The 17610-nt window shown below is 38.3% G+C and overlaps 1 protein-coding gene across 9 annotated transcripts in view; it reads right to left on the bottom strand.

Moving 5' to 3' along the window:
• Window positions 1–17610, bottom strand: part of LOC134226671 (myb-like protein Q) — a 571978-nt gene that overhangs the window by 43527 nt on the left and 510841 nt on the right. The window contains exon 1 of one of the 9 annotated variants that reach the window (XM_062707591.1): window positions 7673–7743. The exons of the other annotated variants lie outside the window; for them this stretch is intronic. Coding sequence (XP_062563575.1) covers window positions 7673–7711 — 39 coding nt within the window. The 5' untranslated portion in view covers window positions 7712–7743. Of the gene's footprint in view, window positions 1–7672; window positions 7744–17610 lie in introns of those variants that run through there. 9 annotated transcript variants of the gene reach the window in all.

The raw sequence follows: 17610 nt of genomic DNA, 5'->3' as shown, positions 1-17610 counted from the left end.
TGCCCCGCGTATCGGGGCAAGTTGAAACACTGCGCATTATACAGACATAAGCTAACTTTGCCGTATTAACAACAACATATTTGTACTCGGTGAAACCCAAGATGCACAAGGTTGTAAAGGTGACTATACTGCCAGGATTCGCATAAGAGTCCCATGTAAAAGTTTGACGATTTTGATTTTCTTTCAAAAAATTAGCCTAAAATTGTCTCCTGCTTAGGAAAAAACTTGTAAAATGGTAAACTTTGTTCTAGAAATTCAAAAATCAAATCCCCCTTGTGCTGCCTCGTCTTAATATTTACTCGCATAAAAGTCGCATTCATGATTCTTTTACTCAAAAAAATAAACGTATACGGAAAAAAAAATATATAAAAAAAAAAACGTAAACGTATATAAAATAAACGTATATATATATTATATAATTATGATCCATTTAATTGTCCCATATCAGTATATACAGATGAAGAATATTATGTCAAGTTTTTGGAGAGATTGCAATTTCTTTTCTATTTATTAGATATTTTTTGTATTTCTCCATGTAAAACAAGTTAGAAAAATTCAACGGCAAATTACTCAAGTCGGAGAAAACTGACCTGGGACTCTTATGCGAATAAGGGCAGTATACAACAAAGTCACAAGCGTAATTTCCAGGGACCAAATTTTAGAGAACGCACTACGTTGAAAATTTATCAGATTGATTACCTCCTACTGGTGACCACTCGGATTACTTTCCATGATGGTTTATTTTTTCACTTGAATTTTGCGCTTGATTAATTCGGTTGGGGCTAATTCATAAATTCACATTAATTAACCAGCGTATCTCTCATAAACTCCTCGACTGGAGAAAGAGGGCCTGGGGAAGCGAAAGGATAAGTGTATGAAATGTGTACAGGCACTATGTTTTATTTTTTTGAGAGCCAGTGTTCACTACGAGATAAAGTAGATTAAGAATCTCAAAACTAGACTGCAGTTTAAACCTGACCCCTTTTCATTCTTTTCTTTAGTGGAGATTGTAGGAGGGTTGCATGACGAGATGGGCGAAAAATTATTAAATTTATTTTCACAAGTTTGAACTTTTATATAAATTTATGTTTTCCGAATGTATTTATGGACCATGTGGAAAAAATATTACTTCAATAGCGAGGTTGAAGTTTTGAATCGTTGTTTCAAATTGTCCCGCATCACGCATTTCTATTTGTCCCGATGCATCGATGGGTTGAAAATGCGGAGCAATTTCTAACGACCAAAATACAAAAATTAAAACGGGTCGTCCATCGATTTTTCATAATCATTATGCTTATTCAACATTGAATGATTACCTACCGTGAAAATTTGATGAAAAAGCTTTTCCAAACATCATTTTGAGACCTGTTTCATTGGTACGTCAATAGTTTGTTTGGATTTTGGAAAGGACAAAAAATAAACAACGGAAGGAATTGCTGTTAATAGCTGCAATCATCCGGGAATGGCAGTCAGAAGGTACGTTAAGAGGAGTAGTTTGTTGAAAAAAATAATCAGGGCATTCGGTCATTTCCGATCAAAATTACAGCTTCCGTTTCAACTTACCCCGCATTTCAACTTGCCCCGGTGTACCTTAGTTAAGGTCTGAGGGAAGGGTTTTCCGTTAAAAAAGCACATGGTAGCACTCTCTGAGAGAGAAAATTACCCAATTCAGCTCGCTAGAATGACACTGTCAGTGTCGCCAAAATTACTTCAACATTATGCAGTTTACCATTCTCGCTTAACTTTTCAAAAGGACCTAAGTAACATTTTTTTCATGAATTAATTTGAATACTGCAATCAAAAGCTTTCATGTTGTTCTGTTGATTGCGCTATTCAAATTAATTCATGAAAAAAATGTTACTTAGGTCCTTTTGAAAAGTTGAGCGAGAATTGCTTTAGAATTTGCGGAGGAATTCCTCCGGGAGTTCCTCCAGGAATTCCTTCGAAAGTTCCTCCAGGAATTCCTTCGAAAGTTCCTCCAGGAATTCCTTCGGAAGTTCCTCCAGGAATTCCTTCAAAAGTTCCTCCGGGAATTCCTTCGGAAGTTTCTCCAGTAATTCCTTCGAAAGTTCCTCCGGGAATTCCTCAGAAAGTTCCTCCGGGAATTCCTCCGGAAGTTCCTCCGGGAATTCCTCCGGAATTTCCTCCGGAAGTTCCTACGGGAATTTCTCCGGGAACTCCTCCGGAAGTTCTTCCGGGAATTCCTCCGGAAGTTCTTCCGGGAATTTCTCCGGAAGTTCTTCCGGGAATTCCGTCGGAAGTTCCTCCGGGAATTCCTCCGGAAGGTCCTCCGAGAATTTCTAGTAAAGGAACTTCACTAGGAATTCCTGAAGGAACTTCCCTAGGAATTCCTGAAGGAACTTCCGGATCCTCCGGAGGAATTCCTGGAGGAACTCCCGGAGGAATTCCTGGAGGAATTCCCGGATGAACTTCCGGAGGAATATCTGGATGAACTTCCGGAGGAGTTCCTCTAGGAACCTCCGGAGGAATTCCTGGAGGAACTTTCGTAGGAATTACTGGAGGAACTTCTTGTATTATTTACCATCAATTATTTATCTCGTTCCATTCCTACATTTGATTTCTATTTATTTATTTGGTATCTCCGTGTTTACAAATGGGAATACGTTTTTTTCTAGTGTCGCGCTACATACAAAGTTGACGGACTTTCTATCGCTCTCATCGCTCCTTTCCTGCCGTGTGCCACAAGAAAATATGGTGTTGACTACTCTCCCGAAATGGTAATATTTGTATGAAATTTGGAAAACTTGGTTGAAGTTAAAAGAGCTTCCTTCAAAATTTAATGCGCTCCATATACTTTTTATCACATCAAAAAGATCGTTTGAAAAATTTCAAAACTTTTGTCAGTTGGGTTTTGCAAAATTCGGTTCTTTTATGCCTCAAATCATCGGAGAGAAGTACTGAGAAGCGAAAATTGTTGTTGCACAATAGTTTAGTAGAGGAAGAGGTCCTAAAACTTAATTTCCCTTAAATTGCGTGAAGAGCTAACGTTACGTCCCAAGCTAACATTACCTTCCGTTACTTCATCTCCTTATTAGATTAATTTGAAAGACATAAAAATATAAAAATATGAATATATCAATTATATTTGATATACATTTTTGCCTCTAATATTGCATCCACATCCACATCCACGCATCATTTGCATCCACAAAAAAAAGAAATTTTTAGTTTGGAAAGCATATTAAAGGCGATAACTATCCTTCTTTGTAGTCACGCGTCTTATCAATGAGCTACAAAATGCTCTATTGCATTAATTTCATTAAACATTGGTGATTTTTTTTTTGGTTCATGGAAAATACTGATTGAGTAAATTTTTAATTCTTCCATAGAAATTTTATATTTACTTAATGCATTCACTTCGATTTCTTTATTGACTTTTATTATTCCGCATGGTGTTTTATTCAGAATAGCATAAAAAATCACCAGAAGTCATAAATTTATGCGACATTCTGTTTGCGCAAGGTCTATTCATACGCCGACCGTGCGATATTTGCATAGAATCTAAAAGTTATGATGTTGTTATTCCACACAATGATATAAGTAACGCAGTTTCTATGCAAACACAAAAGAACAAATCGTTGCCGCGCACGGGCAAATTTACTATCCAGCCAGCACGTGGTATTCGTTGGCGCACTTTGAACTAGAACAACGATTTTTTTTTCTGTTCAGTTGATATCATTCCACACCCCGGAGTCCTCCCTAGCTCAGGCGGTAAGTTGCATGCGAAGCAATATTATATGTATGATCCTGAAGATTTTCCCGATTTCCTTGGGCTCGCTGCATTATACATGGATAAAGATAACTTATCTGAAGATCCTTGTATAACTGAATTAAGCGTTAAATACTGTGCGATGGCAAAGTTCCAGTTGGGGTAGCTAATATCAATGTAATACCCTCGAAAATATGGGTGTTCTTGGTAACGTCCCCAAACAATAGCATTCCCATGCCCTTCATGGTCCGATGATTCTTCAGATATCTATTTGCGCGATTCCAATGAGGGGAATAAAGGTTAAATGAGTTTCGTTCTGTGAATGTTGGTTGGCGACATAAGACAACCACTTATGAGAAGACGATTATGTTTAATTTTCAAATTTCTTAAAGTCTAAAACAGCTAAAAAGCTCAATTCACCAGTTATTCCCCCACTACACTACAAAATCCAGTAAACGACATTTTGCGATAATAATTCACTTTTTGACCATGAACTTGATGTGAACGATGTTTTCCTCAATTAGGTGATTAGCTAAGATCGCGAATGATTAAGTCAAAAAAGATCTTTCCGCGCCCATCGTTCTGGCTGGAATGAACCGAAGCGTGGCCAGCGACGGTTCCACTATGGCTTGGAAAAATTCCTCTTAGAGGTACATATCTAGAAGAAGGAAGTCTGAAAATCACCGTTCCGTATCGTGGTCACCAACTCTGTTTTTCCTCGTCCGTTGATCGCCGATTGTTGTCGGTGTGTATCTGCTATCTCTATGTATAACGTTAGCAGTTATAGACGGTATTTAGTCGCGGTGTGATCGGAGCTATGTATGTAAAACGCAAGTTAAGATCACGTGGTAGTATGGAGTGCAGGAGAGGAGTTACTACCATGGAGAGCAACATTTGTAGGGTATCAAAACGCTCGCATGAATGGAATGGAATGAAACGAAATATTTTTAGCAGTTGACTAAAACCCGCAGAGCTGCGAGAGAGAACCAACATTGGAATCGTGATGTGCTTTGAAAAGAATATTAGAAGACGAGTTCATTCCGAAGTTCTAAAGCAATGTCTAGTATGTAGTCTTGTATGTCAACAGCAGCTACGACGTCAGCAATGCGATAGCAGGTGAACCTCCGATGGCAGAACCTATTCCAACATCTTAATGCATGACTTTGATGACGGTCGGGACCGGCAAGGACCATGATGATGCAGCTATAATTATGGTTGCTTCCTTCCGTGCTTTGTGAAGATGTCCTCACCCACCGTTTCTATGCCAGTCAGCTGTTTCGTCTCTGACGAAAGTAGGTAAAATTTATATGCCGCAGATTAATCGTCTATATTCATTATTATTTTAGAAAGTATGACATCTTGTTGCAATTTAATTTAGGTAACCTCGTTATTGCTGCTTGTTGAGTATCTTGACGTATATCTCTTTTAAGCATTTCTATATTAATGGTGAATATATATTCTGTACCGAAAAACTCATTGATAAGTGTAATGTGTGAAAATAAAAATGATTGTTAAACATCCAAATCTTCTGAAATGTCTCAACTATTAATTGTCTGTCTGTTTGTCTGTGATCCTCGGATTGTCGCCTCAGAATATGAATGCTACATAATAGCTATAATCTACACTTTCGCCTGATCATCCAGTCGTTGCTCCCTTATTATTCGTTATAGTTTGATCCCGATAAAAGCATGTGAAGAGTTAAATGGACAGCTGCAGGACGAGTTCGATTTCTTCTTTACACGGAAGGACCTTCACTCATACATGAAACAACTCAAAACGTGCATCTATTACGAGGGTAAAGTGGAGCTACAAGGACATTGCACCTTACAAGCGACGATTAAGGTAGTCTCGCACCACAAGCAATCACCCACCGACGAAGGGGAAAAGCACATAAGAAAAAACTCCAAGAAAGAACCCCACCAGTCAGCTGTTCCATTTGTCGCCGCAACTAACGGCTTTCTGCAATTCGAAAGGTTGTGGACCTTCCGAATTCTTGCGGCGAAGTTCCCTGTCCGTAATCTTTTTCTGCGATCATGGTCTCATCATCGGAAGTCAACAGCAAACGTAGACGAGAGTATCCTTGCGTGTCCTCGTCTGGAAAATAAATTACCACCAGCCTACCAACCGACAATGTGTTTATGACGAACGGTATTTGGAGTTCTTTTTTTGGCTCGAGTGTTGAGCCGTAAGATCATTTGTTTTCCTTTCTGCAGTTCCTCCGAAGGCGCATTGACTTTGTGCGGTGGCCGGTTGCGGTTGGGAAGGGAAATGATCGGAGACCGACCTTCGTTGTCGCATGCACCGTCTGTTACTGGTTGTGCTACTATATGGGGGATAGTGTTCTAGAATGCGTCAATGAGGTTTTCCAAATAAATACTGCTCTCCAATTGATCCTTGCAAGTTCGCGAAGTTCGAACACAGCGCAATGTGCAATGAAGTTGCTTCAACATTGATTTCGTATGCAGATTTTTATTAATGAATAGGTGATATTGTGCATATCAAGAAAATTAGCATTAGCATTGTTACGGTGTAATTCGTAGATTGGACACTAGTGATACTCATGTTTTACTAGTGCATATCAAGAAAATCATCACAAAAAATTCAGTCAAATCACTTTGAGCCGGGCGGTGTGCTGTGTACCACTCTCCCCTATCGCATGCCTCTTCTGCTGTTGCTGGTACCTGTCCGTCTGGTTTTCACCTGTTGCGCGGTTTACTTTTGTCGGGTTCATGTTTTCTCTCTCATTTATGTTACATTGCGTTCGTTTTGTACCAGACCTGAGGAGGGGTACGATTATCGGCGGCGCTGAGCTGACAGAGCGCTACTTGTGCAACGGGTTGTTTTGATCGTAGCTTTGCGAGTGGTATTTCCGATCGGGGGTGACGAAGGGGGAGATTGATGGGACATTTGTACGGTTTCGTTTGCCTAGTTGCAGGGGCATTCTTGCAGCTTACTTTTGTTTCTTGGTTACTCTTTGACTAAGCACGAAGGTAAGTCGCTTTGTGAGCATGTACCTGTAGCCGCTGAGCAAAGAGAATGAGGAGAGATCGAGGCAGAAATCATTCGAAATGGGTTTTGGTCATTTATATTGCGATAAATTAAATTAGATGTCCTTCCTATAAGAGGCCAAAGCAAAGACAGTTTCCCTTCTTTTTATCAACTTCAGTGAATGATTAAAATAGGGAGTAACTTTTTTCAAATGGGTGTTATTGACTCTGACCTTGATTCTTATAATGGAGATTGTGCTCTTAATTTAAACTATTTTGGTCATCTAATGTACCCAACAGAAAGAATCTATTCGAACTATCTGCTAGTAACGTCAGTTGGATAAAATATGCTGAATAGAGAGAGAGAGTATAAGTCGTTATAAGTTTCAATGTTAAATACATCCACGTCCATTTGAAAAAAAGTTTTGAGAGTTTTTTATTTCCACAATTTGAACTTACATCCGATTCCTTTTTTATACGTCGTACGTTCGTACGTCGTAAGGTTCAAAATTCGAAAATCCGTGTAAAATAGTTTTATGATTAAATACTTATCGCCTAAAAGAAATTTATTGACAAAAATATTTTTGAGCATTCACAAAATAAATGGAAGACTTAATGTGAAAAAATAATACATCGAAAAAGTTCTTTAATTAAAACTATTTGAATTCTAAAGTTTTCAAGTTCTTATCATAGCATTTCTCGTTGTGAAGAGCTAGACAAACCAATACAAAAAATCTGTCTATCATAAAGTATAATTAAATCGACAAAATCGGTGCATGATAAAATCAGGCCATCATCATACTTAAGCGCTGTATTAAATCCTTAGTTTAGCTTTTTTCAGCAAACAGCGCCAAAAATAAACAAATGCAATTGAGTACAAATTTCCTATTCATGAATATTATTCAAAGGGAAACATATGATTTAATATTTGGATGGATAATCTTTTTTCACTTACCAATAGCAGTGCATTAGTTGTGGAGTATTTAATTAGCATTTTGAAGTATTGTGCAAAGCACAACGAAGAATTTACCTGAAAAGAAAATAGAAAAATATAATAAAATATTATTATCACGACAATAAATTCTGTTGAGTGTGAAGACAGTATGATAATATATATGTAATACATATTTATGTGCGAGGTATAGTGTGTGTGACTTTTAATAGTCCTGCTCCTAAAAAAACACGAAACCTTCTTTGTTTATGTGATGAAATAATGAAATATTTTTTTTTATTTTGATTTTTTTCATCAACGGTTCTTAAGGACTCCATATTTTTTATATTCATGATTGAAAGCCATTTAAAATTTACATAACATAACAACCGAAAACTAGAAATAACAGACGCCGTCCTGAGGATGTTATTTTCTGAAAATTGAAAATCCTTGACACCATCCACAATACAAGAATCATGGAGACGCATGGTCAATAATTATTCACCATGGTGATCGTTTAACGAATCAAAGATTTTGAATTTGACAAACCCGGATTAATCTACCTAGCGGGTTTGCCTATAAATATGATGTTTCGGCCTCTATTTTTGATTCCATAGATGAATCGAAGTAAGCCTTGCGCGCGGTCGGTTAATATACTGACAGCGATTTATGAATTGGGCAGAACCAAGATGAATACACAGCTAGGTGTTTCAACCTGCCCAATTTGTGGACGAGAAGAAGGCGGGGGTGAAAAATTCATTTTCGGTGCAAAACATAAACAAACCAGCTGGCTCTCCCATACTAATATCCAAGATGGCTGAATCGTGAATTTGGCAGATTGGAACACCTAGTGGTGTATTCATCTTGGGCAGAACTATGTAAAATGTGTGATTGTATTATTGAACAAGCTTTGAGTCAAGGTGGAACGGTGTCAGACTCAAATGTACAGAAGTAATTTTTGTAGCACCCAGAACATCGGATGATTTTTTGGGCCGGTTCACACGTGCAGCAATTTTTAGGTTTTTGTTTTCGATTTTAAAAATAGGGGGAATGACGGCTTTGGCAGGTTTTGTTCTATTATTGGCAGGGGGTTTTTTTATGACTGACTAGGCTCAAATTTGGCCTAAACATTCTTTGCATATCAAAGAGTATTGTGGCCAAATTTCATAAAATTTGGTCGACAAAAACCCCCCTGCCAATAATAGAACAAAACCTGCCAAAGCCGTCTTTCCCCCTAGTTAGAAGCTTTAAAAAATATGGGTTCTTTGGGAAAGTTGACCTTAAATGGGCCAAAGAATCAACTGAGACAATAAAATGAGATACAATTTTTGACACGGGAAAGGTCATTTAAGCCATCTTTTCCCTCTTCTCCCCAATAGATGGGGAGAAGAGCCCGCCTTTTATCCACGAAATGTTAACATTAGGAACTTGGAAATCCCACTCTTCCTATCCAAATCGCTTCAATCGGGTGAGATCCGTCGAATATATGAATTTCCATAGGCTGTATACTTACAAGTACGTCCAGCAGGAACATGTGACTCTAGTGATGCATCAACATAGTACCAAAGATTCTTATCCGAATAGTTTATTTAGATTGCTTCGTTCTGTCAATCGACCTCACATTTAGATAAAGAGTGGCACCTATGCATTCAGAAGTCGATTGCTTTGATTAACAGTTTCAATGCATTCAAATAATTCATGCTTTCATTCGGAATATTAAATTTCCTTTTCAATACTATCTGTTTTCTCGATTTTCTTCATGCATCAATAGCAAAGAATAAGCTTAGTTTTCCAGTGCCATAAACAATAAAGTCAGATAATTTTCAACTATCATTTTTTTTACCTTCGCTCTTTTTTAAAATTTCCTTTTTTTTACTCTAAGTGGCTTTACTCTTCTACTCCTTGTGGCTCTCCATCTATCGCAACCGAAAGCCAACAACCAGTTTGTTTTTTTTGTTCTTTTTTTCCATCTTGTACTCTTGCTTCTCCGTCTATTTTCACCGGAGAGCAGTTCTTTTTTTTTCCTTTTTATCTTTTACTTATTTTGTTCTCCTCCTTCCTCATTTTTACACAAAAAAAGACTACCTCATGGCCAGTTACTAACCGCGCCATGTCGTTGCCGAACGAATGCATCCTTCAGAAATTCTATTAGTAACACCATGCACCAGCGGTGCTCAAAATTTTTCTTGAGAGGTACCCCTTCAAACTATCACATTCATTGAGGTACCCGCTATTTTTTCGCTGTAAATAAAAATAAACATAATTTATGAGATATATGAAATACAGACCTGAAAACTTACAGAAAATATGGCTCTTCAAAAAGTTGTTTGAAAATTTCTTAAATTAAATTTATGTTTTTACATTAAGCATCCTATAAGATTTTGAAAACTTTTGGAGAATTCAGAGCCTGTTGAAAGGCTTCCTTTAGGCCTCTTTAAAGAACTGCTTCGAGCCTCTCGAATGGAGGCCTCCGAGCCTTTTGAAAGGTGGCTTCCAAGCCTCTCAAGAGGAGGCTTCCGAGCCATCTTAAAAAGATGGCCACGGCGCCTCTCAAAAGGAAGCTTCCGAGTTGCTTATAAGGAAGCTTTAAAATCTCTTGCTACGAATCTACTAAGCTTTTTAGAAAAAAAGCCTTCATGTCTCTAAAAAGGGTGTGTGTCGGTCCCATATTTGTTGGTGGCGGCGTTTGTCAGAATTTTGGTCGTCGGCGGCGTCGTCGACGTTACACCGAAAGCCATTTTAGCCGGCGGCGGCGGCGGCGTGAATCGGCTTGGCGATTTTTTAAAATTTATTCTCCATAAAATTCCTAGTTTTAGTAAAATAAAGTTTTTCCTAAATTTGGAAATTATTTTTGGATTTTCCACAGGAACTACTATGAAGTTTCGAAAAATCTTTGGAATTACAAAGAGAAGCTCTCTAGAATTCCCAAATAAAATTGTTTGGAATAACAGCATAAAATTCGTCGCAATTTATATAAGAAACTTCAGCACTTCTTCGGATCTTCGGATTGAATGATTTGGTCATCGGTTTCGACTTGTGATGTCGAAGACGCTCTGGAAGAGCATTAGATTGAATGATTTTTTTTCCATCGATTTCGATTTGTGATGTCGAAGACGCTCTGAAGGGTGTCGGATTGAATGATTTGCTCATCAGTTTCGACTTGGGATGTCAAAGACTCTCTAGAAGAGCGTCGGATTGAATAGCTTGCTCATCGGTTTCAACTTGTGATGTCGAAGGCGCTCTGGAAGAGCGTCGCATTGAATGATTTTTTGACGTAGGGCTTACGTCTCTCTTTACTATACCGGGTGTCATTCCAAAATATTCAAATCGACCGCGTTACGCTGTGTTGAAAGATTTTAAACGTTAATAGCGTTCGTCTCAGTGGACGAATTTCTGCGGTAAACCCCTCAATCGACAGATTTCAAGTATGCCTTCCATGTCCATGCTTGATAAGACCCGAAAAACTTGTTTCAATAGGCATGAAACTGTTTTCAATGAAAACATTGATGATGATGGTTTGTTTTTGAGGGATATTAACTCAGGCGGTCATTCATCCCTAAAAAAAAAAAAAAAAAAAAAAAACATTGAGATCAAGGGAACCTATAAATATGGGTACCGCATAATTCTTGCATCATTCCATTACCACGTTCTGATTGGTGCAGACACCAGCGAATGAGCAGCCGCTGGGTCTGCCAAGAAACCATAAAATAGCGCAACGCGATTTTTTCCTTTCATTCTGACCGGGACAAGCGAAGCAACCGCATCATCGATTGAACAGCACTCACAACTTTTAGCAGGAAGCCACCATCATCAGCCGAAACCTAGCCAGTACAGCAGAAGTCCACCCTACAGACCCGACAAAGCAGCAATGCTGAGCAGATACCGGCAGCAGCAACAGAGTCGAGCCGAGACCGGCCGGCATCGGTGATGAGCCGAGACAGGCTGAAGAAAAGCCACATGATGCAGCATGTATGTCCAAAAAACAGACGGTTCTTCAGAGAGCCAATAATAGAGATCAATATCAATGCTTTCAATACCCTTCGGGATAGAAATTGTACTTGGGTGCCAAATCCAATATTCTAGTGATGAAATTTTTTTTTGCGTGATTTTCATAAATAGCGTCAAAACTAACAGTGGATAATTTTTCTGATTTAACCGCGAAGTGGACGAAGGACTTTGCTTGACCATGCCAAAACATAAGATGTCCAAATCTCTCACATAATATTTGGATATTTGGGTTAAAAAAATACCGATAACAGCTCAAACATCAATAAACTATCAATCGATTTTTCATCAAATGTTGGATTTTTTGGCATTGATCAAGAAATATCTAGATAAACATTGTTTGATACTGACCGCACACAAAGCGAACGTGACTGAATGATCATCCCATGTTACCAATTCTAAATCTTATCACCCGAGATCCCATGTCCGGGTGTTTCCTTCCATCTACTACTAACAATGTTGTCTCAGAAAAGAACACGTACTTCTCACCTGAACTGCAATTCTAAGGTCGCTTGCCCGGCTTATTGGCCTGTATCAAGCGAAAAGTCCTGTTAGGAAATAGTCGCCAGCAGCGAGCAACAAGCGTAAAAAAGAAGAAGCCCTTCTCGAACGCGTTGATGATGATGACGCTTTGGCTGACAAAGAAGCGGGATACAAGACACTGGCTGATTGGCCCATCAATTGGGAAGCAGAGAAGATTCAAAATAAGGTATAAAAGAAAAGTGCATTCGCTCGCAGTCTTTTTTATACCACCACTAGAAATTCGCGGTTATTTGAAAAGATCGTTTTCTTACTTTTTGGACGAAGCAAACAGCCTTTTTCAAGGCTCTAAGAGTTAAAAATAATGTGCTCCTTCAGTCGCTATCGCACGGATTAGGAGGCCTTTCAGTGGAACGGCTGAGATACAGTCTACATCCCCTGCTGAGCCAACTTGTGGATTATTTCAGGCAGTCCTTCAGTGGGAAGGTTGTCACTGTCGAGGCTAATATTCCGTGACCGGACAGATACTTCCAGAATTGTTTTTGATGATTCTTGTTCGAGGTAGATTTGATTTCTGTGTCGATTTGATGAGAATATTTTGCCAAGGAATGGTATGCAACGCCGATTATTTATCCAAAATAGGGGGAATGACGGCTTTGGCAGGTTTTGTTCTATTATTGGCAGGGGTTTTTTTTATGACTGACTAGGCTCAAATTTGGCCTAAACATTCTTTGCATATCAAAGAATATTGTGACCAAATTTTATAAAATTTGGTCGACAAAAACCCCCCTGCCAATAATAGAACAAAACCTGCCAAAGCCGTCTTTCCCCCTAGTTGATGTGACAAATTTGGACATATTATGTATCTTAAAGGCATGGTCAAGTCAAGTCCTACGTCCACTTAGCGGTTATGTCACAGACATTACCCACTGTTCGTTTTTTCCATCGATTTCTATTTGTGATGTCGACGACGCTCTGAAGGGTGTCGGATTGAATGATTTGCTCATCAGTTTCGACTTGGGATGTCAAAGACTCTCTAGAAGAGCGTCGGATTGAATAATTTGCTCATCGGTGTCGACTGGGAATGTCGAAGACCCTCTGGAAAAGCGTCGGATTGAATGATTTGCTCATAGCTTTTGGTTTGTGATGTCGAAGGCGCACTGGGAAAGTGGTGGAATGAAAGATGTGTTGTTTCTCAACTGTTTTGACTTAAAAAACCAAGCGCCAGCATAAATGATTTGATTTCTCATCGGTTTCGATATGTGATGTCAAAGCTGCAGTGGTATCAGTTTTGACCTGATAACAGTTTCCGTTTAACGTTTTTTTTTACTAAATGGAGCTTGGCTAGATGTTTATTGGTCTAAAGGCCAGTATCGACTTAAAAGTAGAGAGGCTACGGAATTTTGTTCAATGGTCAATTGACAAAAGGCCATTTAGACAAACGAGTGGCCATTTTTGACCATGCTACCCGTTTAGTCATTGACATTTGGCCGTATGACCTGTTGGACCAAATGGCCCATTCTGTCAAAAATCCAACGGCATTTTGGGCTAACGATCGTTTCGGTCAGACGACCTGTAAGGGCAAACGGTTTTTTCGGCCAAATTACCAGTTCGGCCGTCTGTAGCTTTCGGTCAAAAAATTTCCCAAGTATTTTCTGAAGAAATAAAAAAAACTTTGAAAATTTCGATCATGTTTTCGTTGTTATAAAGATGACTGTGGCAAACTAGTCGTCTTGTGATGAACTTATCCCTGAACTTATTTCCAAATGAATATCTGGAAAAACTCGAAGTATTTTCTGGGGAAGTTCATCAAATTTTCAAGGTGAAATATAAAAAATTCTCCCGTAAATGTCCATAAAATATCCAAAATGATTAATTCAGCCGAACGACACTTTCGACCGAATGTCTATTTCGGCTAAATGGGTCTTTCGGAGAAACGACTATTTCGGCTAATTGAGTTATTCTGCCAACCGATTTTTTCAGCCAAAGGAACTGTTCGACCAAATGGCATTCTCGAACAAATAACTTTAGGCTGGACACCCTGATGGTCTGAAAACATAATGAGAGCATATACACTGACTCTACACCTATATATGGGTCACTTTGTAACAATCATTAGTCACTCCATTTTGCACGTTCATCAAATGAAAGTGACCCATATTAGTCTGTGACCCATGATTGTGGGGTCAGTTTAGAAAACATATATTTTGATTTTGACAAAAACGCAAAAACGACCGAAAAGATATCAAATTAAGTAAACATTTTCGATGATTTCACAGCATCGAAACAAGTTATCGATTTGCTCTCAAGCTTTGCTTTGCTCAGTTAAACGACATATTCGGCCAAACAACTTTTAGCCTTGTGATCTTCGGCCAAATGGTTTTTTTGCCGAACGACTCTTTTCCGTTCAAAAATTCTATTTCAATTAGATTTTTTTTGGATTTCAACGGGAATGATTTTCGTGATCCTCTCTGCCTCAAATCACTCTACTGTGCTTTAGTTCGTGCCATTTTGGAATCTGCCGTACTGGTGTGGTGCCCATACAACAAGAATTGGATTGACCGTATTATATTTATGTCCCGGAGAGATCCTTGAGACGGCGAAACTTCCTGCTGACGGACGCTCGCAACACCCGATATGGACAACATGACCCCATTAGGTTTATGGTATCCAGGTTCAACGAAAGGTTCCAGCAATTCGACTTTGTTACCTAGGCTAGTTTTTTTTCCAAGTTCGTTTATTTGGTAGGCTCAGGCGTGTATAACACTTTACGGAGCCATATTTTTTTTTTTTTTTTTTTAATCTTTATTTCTGTGTTTTTTTAATCTACAGATTAAGTTCAACACCACGGAGCCATATTTCTTTGTGATATATACAATCAATGTCATTTTTTTCAGTTAGTAAGAGAAGGATAGGAGCCAGCGTACTCGTGGTGACTCGAGGTTAGTTTACAATATTTAAGGATGGACGAGGCTTAGGATTCGGAATCAAGGAATTTCGGCTGCTCATCCGGGCATTTGGCGTAAGGGACGATGTGGCGTGTCGTCGTGCTCGAGGATTGGTTCTACTGGGAGCGTCTTCCGGATGGCCTGAGTAACGGAGATCTACGGAACATAGAGACAGAGACAGTACAAAAAAAAAAAAACAAAAAACGCAAAAAACAAAAAACAACCTAGGCTAGGTTACCGTATACTGATCATGAATGTTTTGTGTTATTTGTATAATGATCCTTCTGACAACGTTATTGGCTGTTTGTTTGTTTTTAATGACGATGTATTTTGACTGATTCCATGATTTATGTTTGTACCGAATATTTTTGTAATTTAATTTGGTTTAGTTTTTACTTCATTAAGACATAGGTCAGATGAAGGTGATCAAGCAAATAAATAAATAATAAATTATAGATCAGCGGCGTGGAAAATTTAAAACGGTGGCGCACCGATGCAAAAATGTCGGAGGTGGCGGCGTGCCAAAAACTATTGGTGGCGGCGTTGTGGCGCGGCGATGCACACCTCTATTCCGAACAGCTTTAAATTCCATATTTTAGTCACTCGATGGCTGCTCTTTTTATCTCTCGTTCCATAGCCCTTCATACACTGTGCTATATGGTGGGAAGGATTCAAAATGCTTTGATATACTGATCGCCATGCATATTATGTACAATACAAAGCTTAGGAATAAAAAATGACACAATTATCAAAACTTTACCATTTATTTTCTATGGGAATTGTTATATATTCGCAAATACGCATTTTTGTCCGAGGTACCCCCTGTGGCTAGCAAAGGTGCTTCCCGGGGTACATGTATCCCAGGTTGAGAGCTATTGCCATACCGCAATACTTTAAGCAAATTCTTTTTATAATGCATGCTGGAAAATTTATTAAAGCACAAAATGGTATACGATGGGAATCCTAAAGAAATATTTGGAGAAGTTTCTGACAGAAATCCCAAAATATTCTACAATTCTCGAAAGTATTTCCAAAATGAAATACGCGAAGGAATCCTAAAAAAATCTGAATTAATTTCTTAAGAGATTCTCGAATAAGTCCCATACAATATTTCTAGCGGAGTTTTCAAAGGTCGTAGTGAATTTCTGCTAGGAATGTCCGAAGGATTTTCTGAAAGAATTTCTGGAGGAAGTTCTGAAAGAGTGCTTGAAGAATGTTCCAAATGAATTCCTGGAGGTAGTTCTGAAAAAAATCTGAGGTAAATTGCGGAGCAATTCCATGAGAAATCACTGTAAGAATTTCTCTAAGAAATTCCTAAAATAATTGCTGAAAGAATTCCTTAAATAATTTGCATTCAGAAGTTCTTTTGGAGATTTTCGGATATTCTAAAAAAAATTATGAAAATTTCGTCCTGGAATTTGGAAAGCATGGAGGAAATTCCGAAGGAATTTATGAAGAAATGTCCAATGGAATCCCTGAAGGCTGAAGGAATTCCTGAAATAATTTCCGAACCAATTCTTGTATGAATTCGTAAATGTATTCCTAAAGAAGTTTCTGAACGGAATTCCTGAAGGAATTTCCAGAGGAATTTCGAAAAGAATTTTCAGGAGAATTTTTGAAGGCATTTCCGTAAGAATTCCTCAAGGAATGTCCTAAGGATTTTCCAAAAAAATATTTTTTGAGGGAAGTTCCGAAGAAATTCTCAAGGAATTTACGAATGAATTTCTGTATTTATTTGCGTAGGATTTGCCGAATAAATTTTTGAAGGCATATCCAAAGGAATCTGGATAGATATATGGATATATAGATATATAGATATATGGAATAACTCCTGCGGATGAATTCTCCTGCGGAAGTAAATTTCCAAGGAATCCTTAAGGATATTCGAAGAAATATGATAATGAATCGCCTGCAACATCAATTTTTTGATTCATGAAGTGCAGTTTCCCATGACATGCAATCTATTCCAGATTAACTGGGTTTTGTTATACTTGTCCTGGACAGTAGTGAAACCCTGTTTGGACATGCCGCATGCCAAGTAACACTGCCAGCTCTCCCCCTACATATCTAGATTATAATTATAGTCAATCCATTATCATACTTCCCGATACTAATGGTTTATCGCATTACTTGAAAATATGGCAGAACTTGGTGTGCTTTTCGCCAAGACCGGCCAGAATTATCTTTGTTGAACATCGCGAAAAAAAAGTGATACGGGAACAATAAATTGAATAAACGCGCACCCCAAAATAAGGAAAACTGAAACTTTCCGACACATTATTTGTTCACAAGGACATAGTTAATCTATTAGTACTCCAATTTACAAAGGGAAACGTTATCAGTTTTTGAAACGAAACTAAAAAATCTAAAACGGCACAATCAAAATAACCAATTATCACAAACAAAATAAAACAATTAACCAAATGTCTCTGCTGGAAGCATTAGCTTGTTGTAGTCTTAAAAACTTGTTTAAGTTTTTTGAGTTTGGACTTTATAACATTTCTAATTTTGTTTTATGACTAACTAGTC

The sequence above is a fragment of the Armigeres subalbatus genome, chromosome 3, assembly GCF_024139115.2.
Source record: "Armigeres subalbatus isolate Guangzhou_Male chromosome 3, GZ_Asu_2, whole genome shotgun sequence".
NCBI lineage: Eukaryota > Metazoa > Arthropoda > Insecta > Diptera > Culicidae > Armigeres > Armigeres subalbatus.
This window is presented reverse-complemented; position numbering and strand designations above follow the sequence as displayed.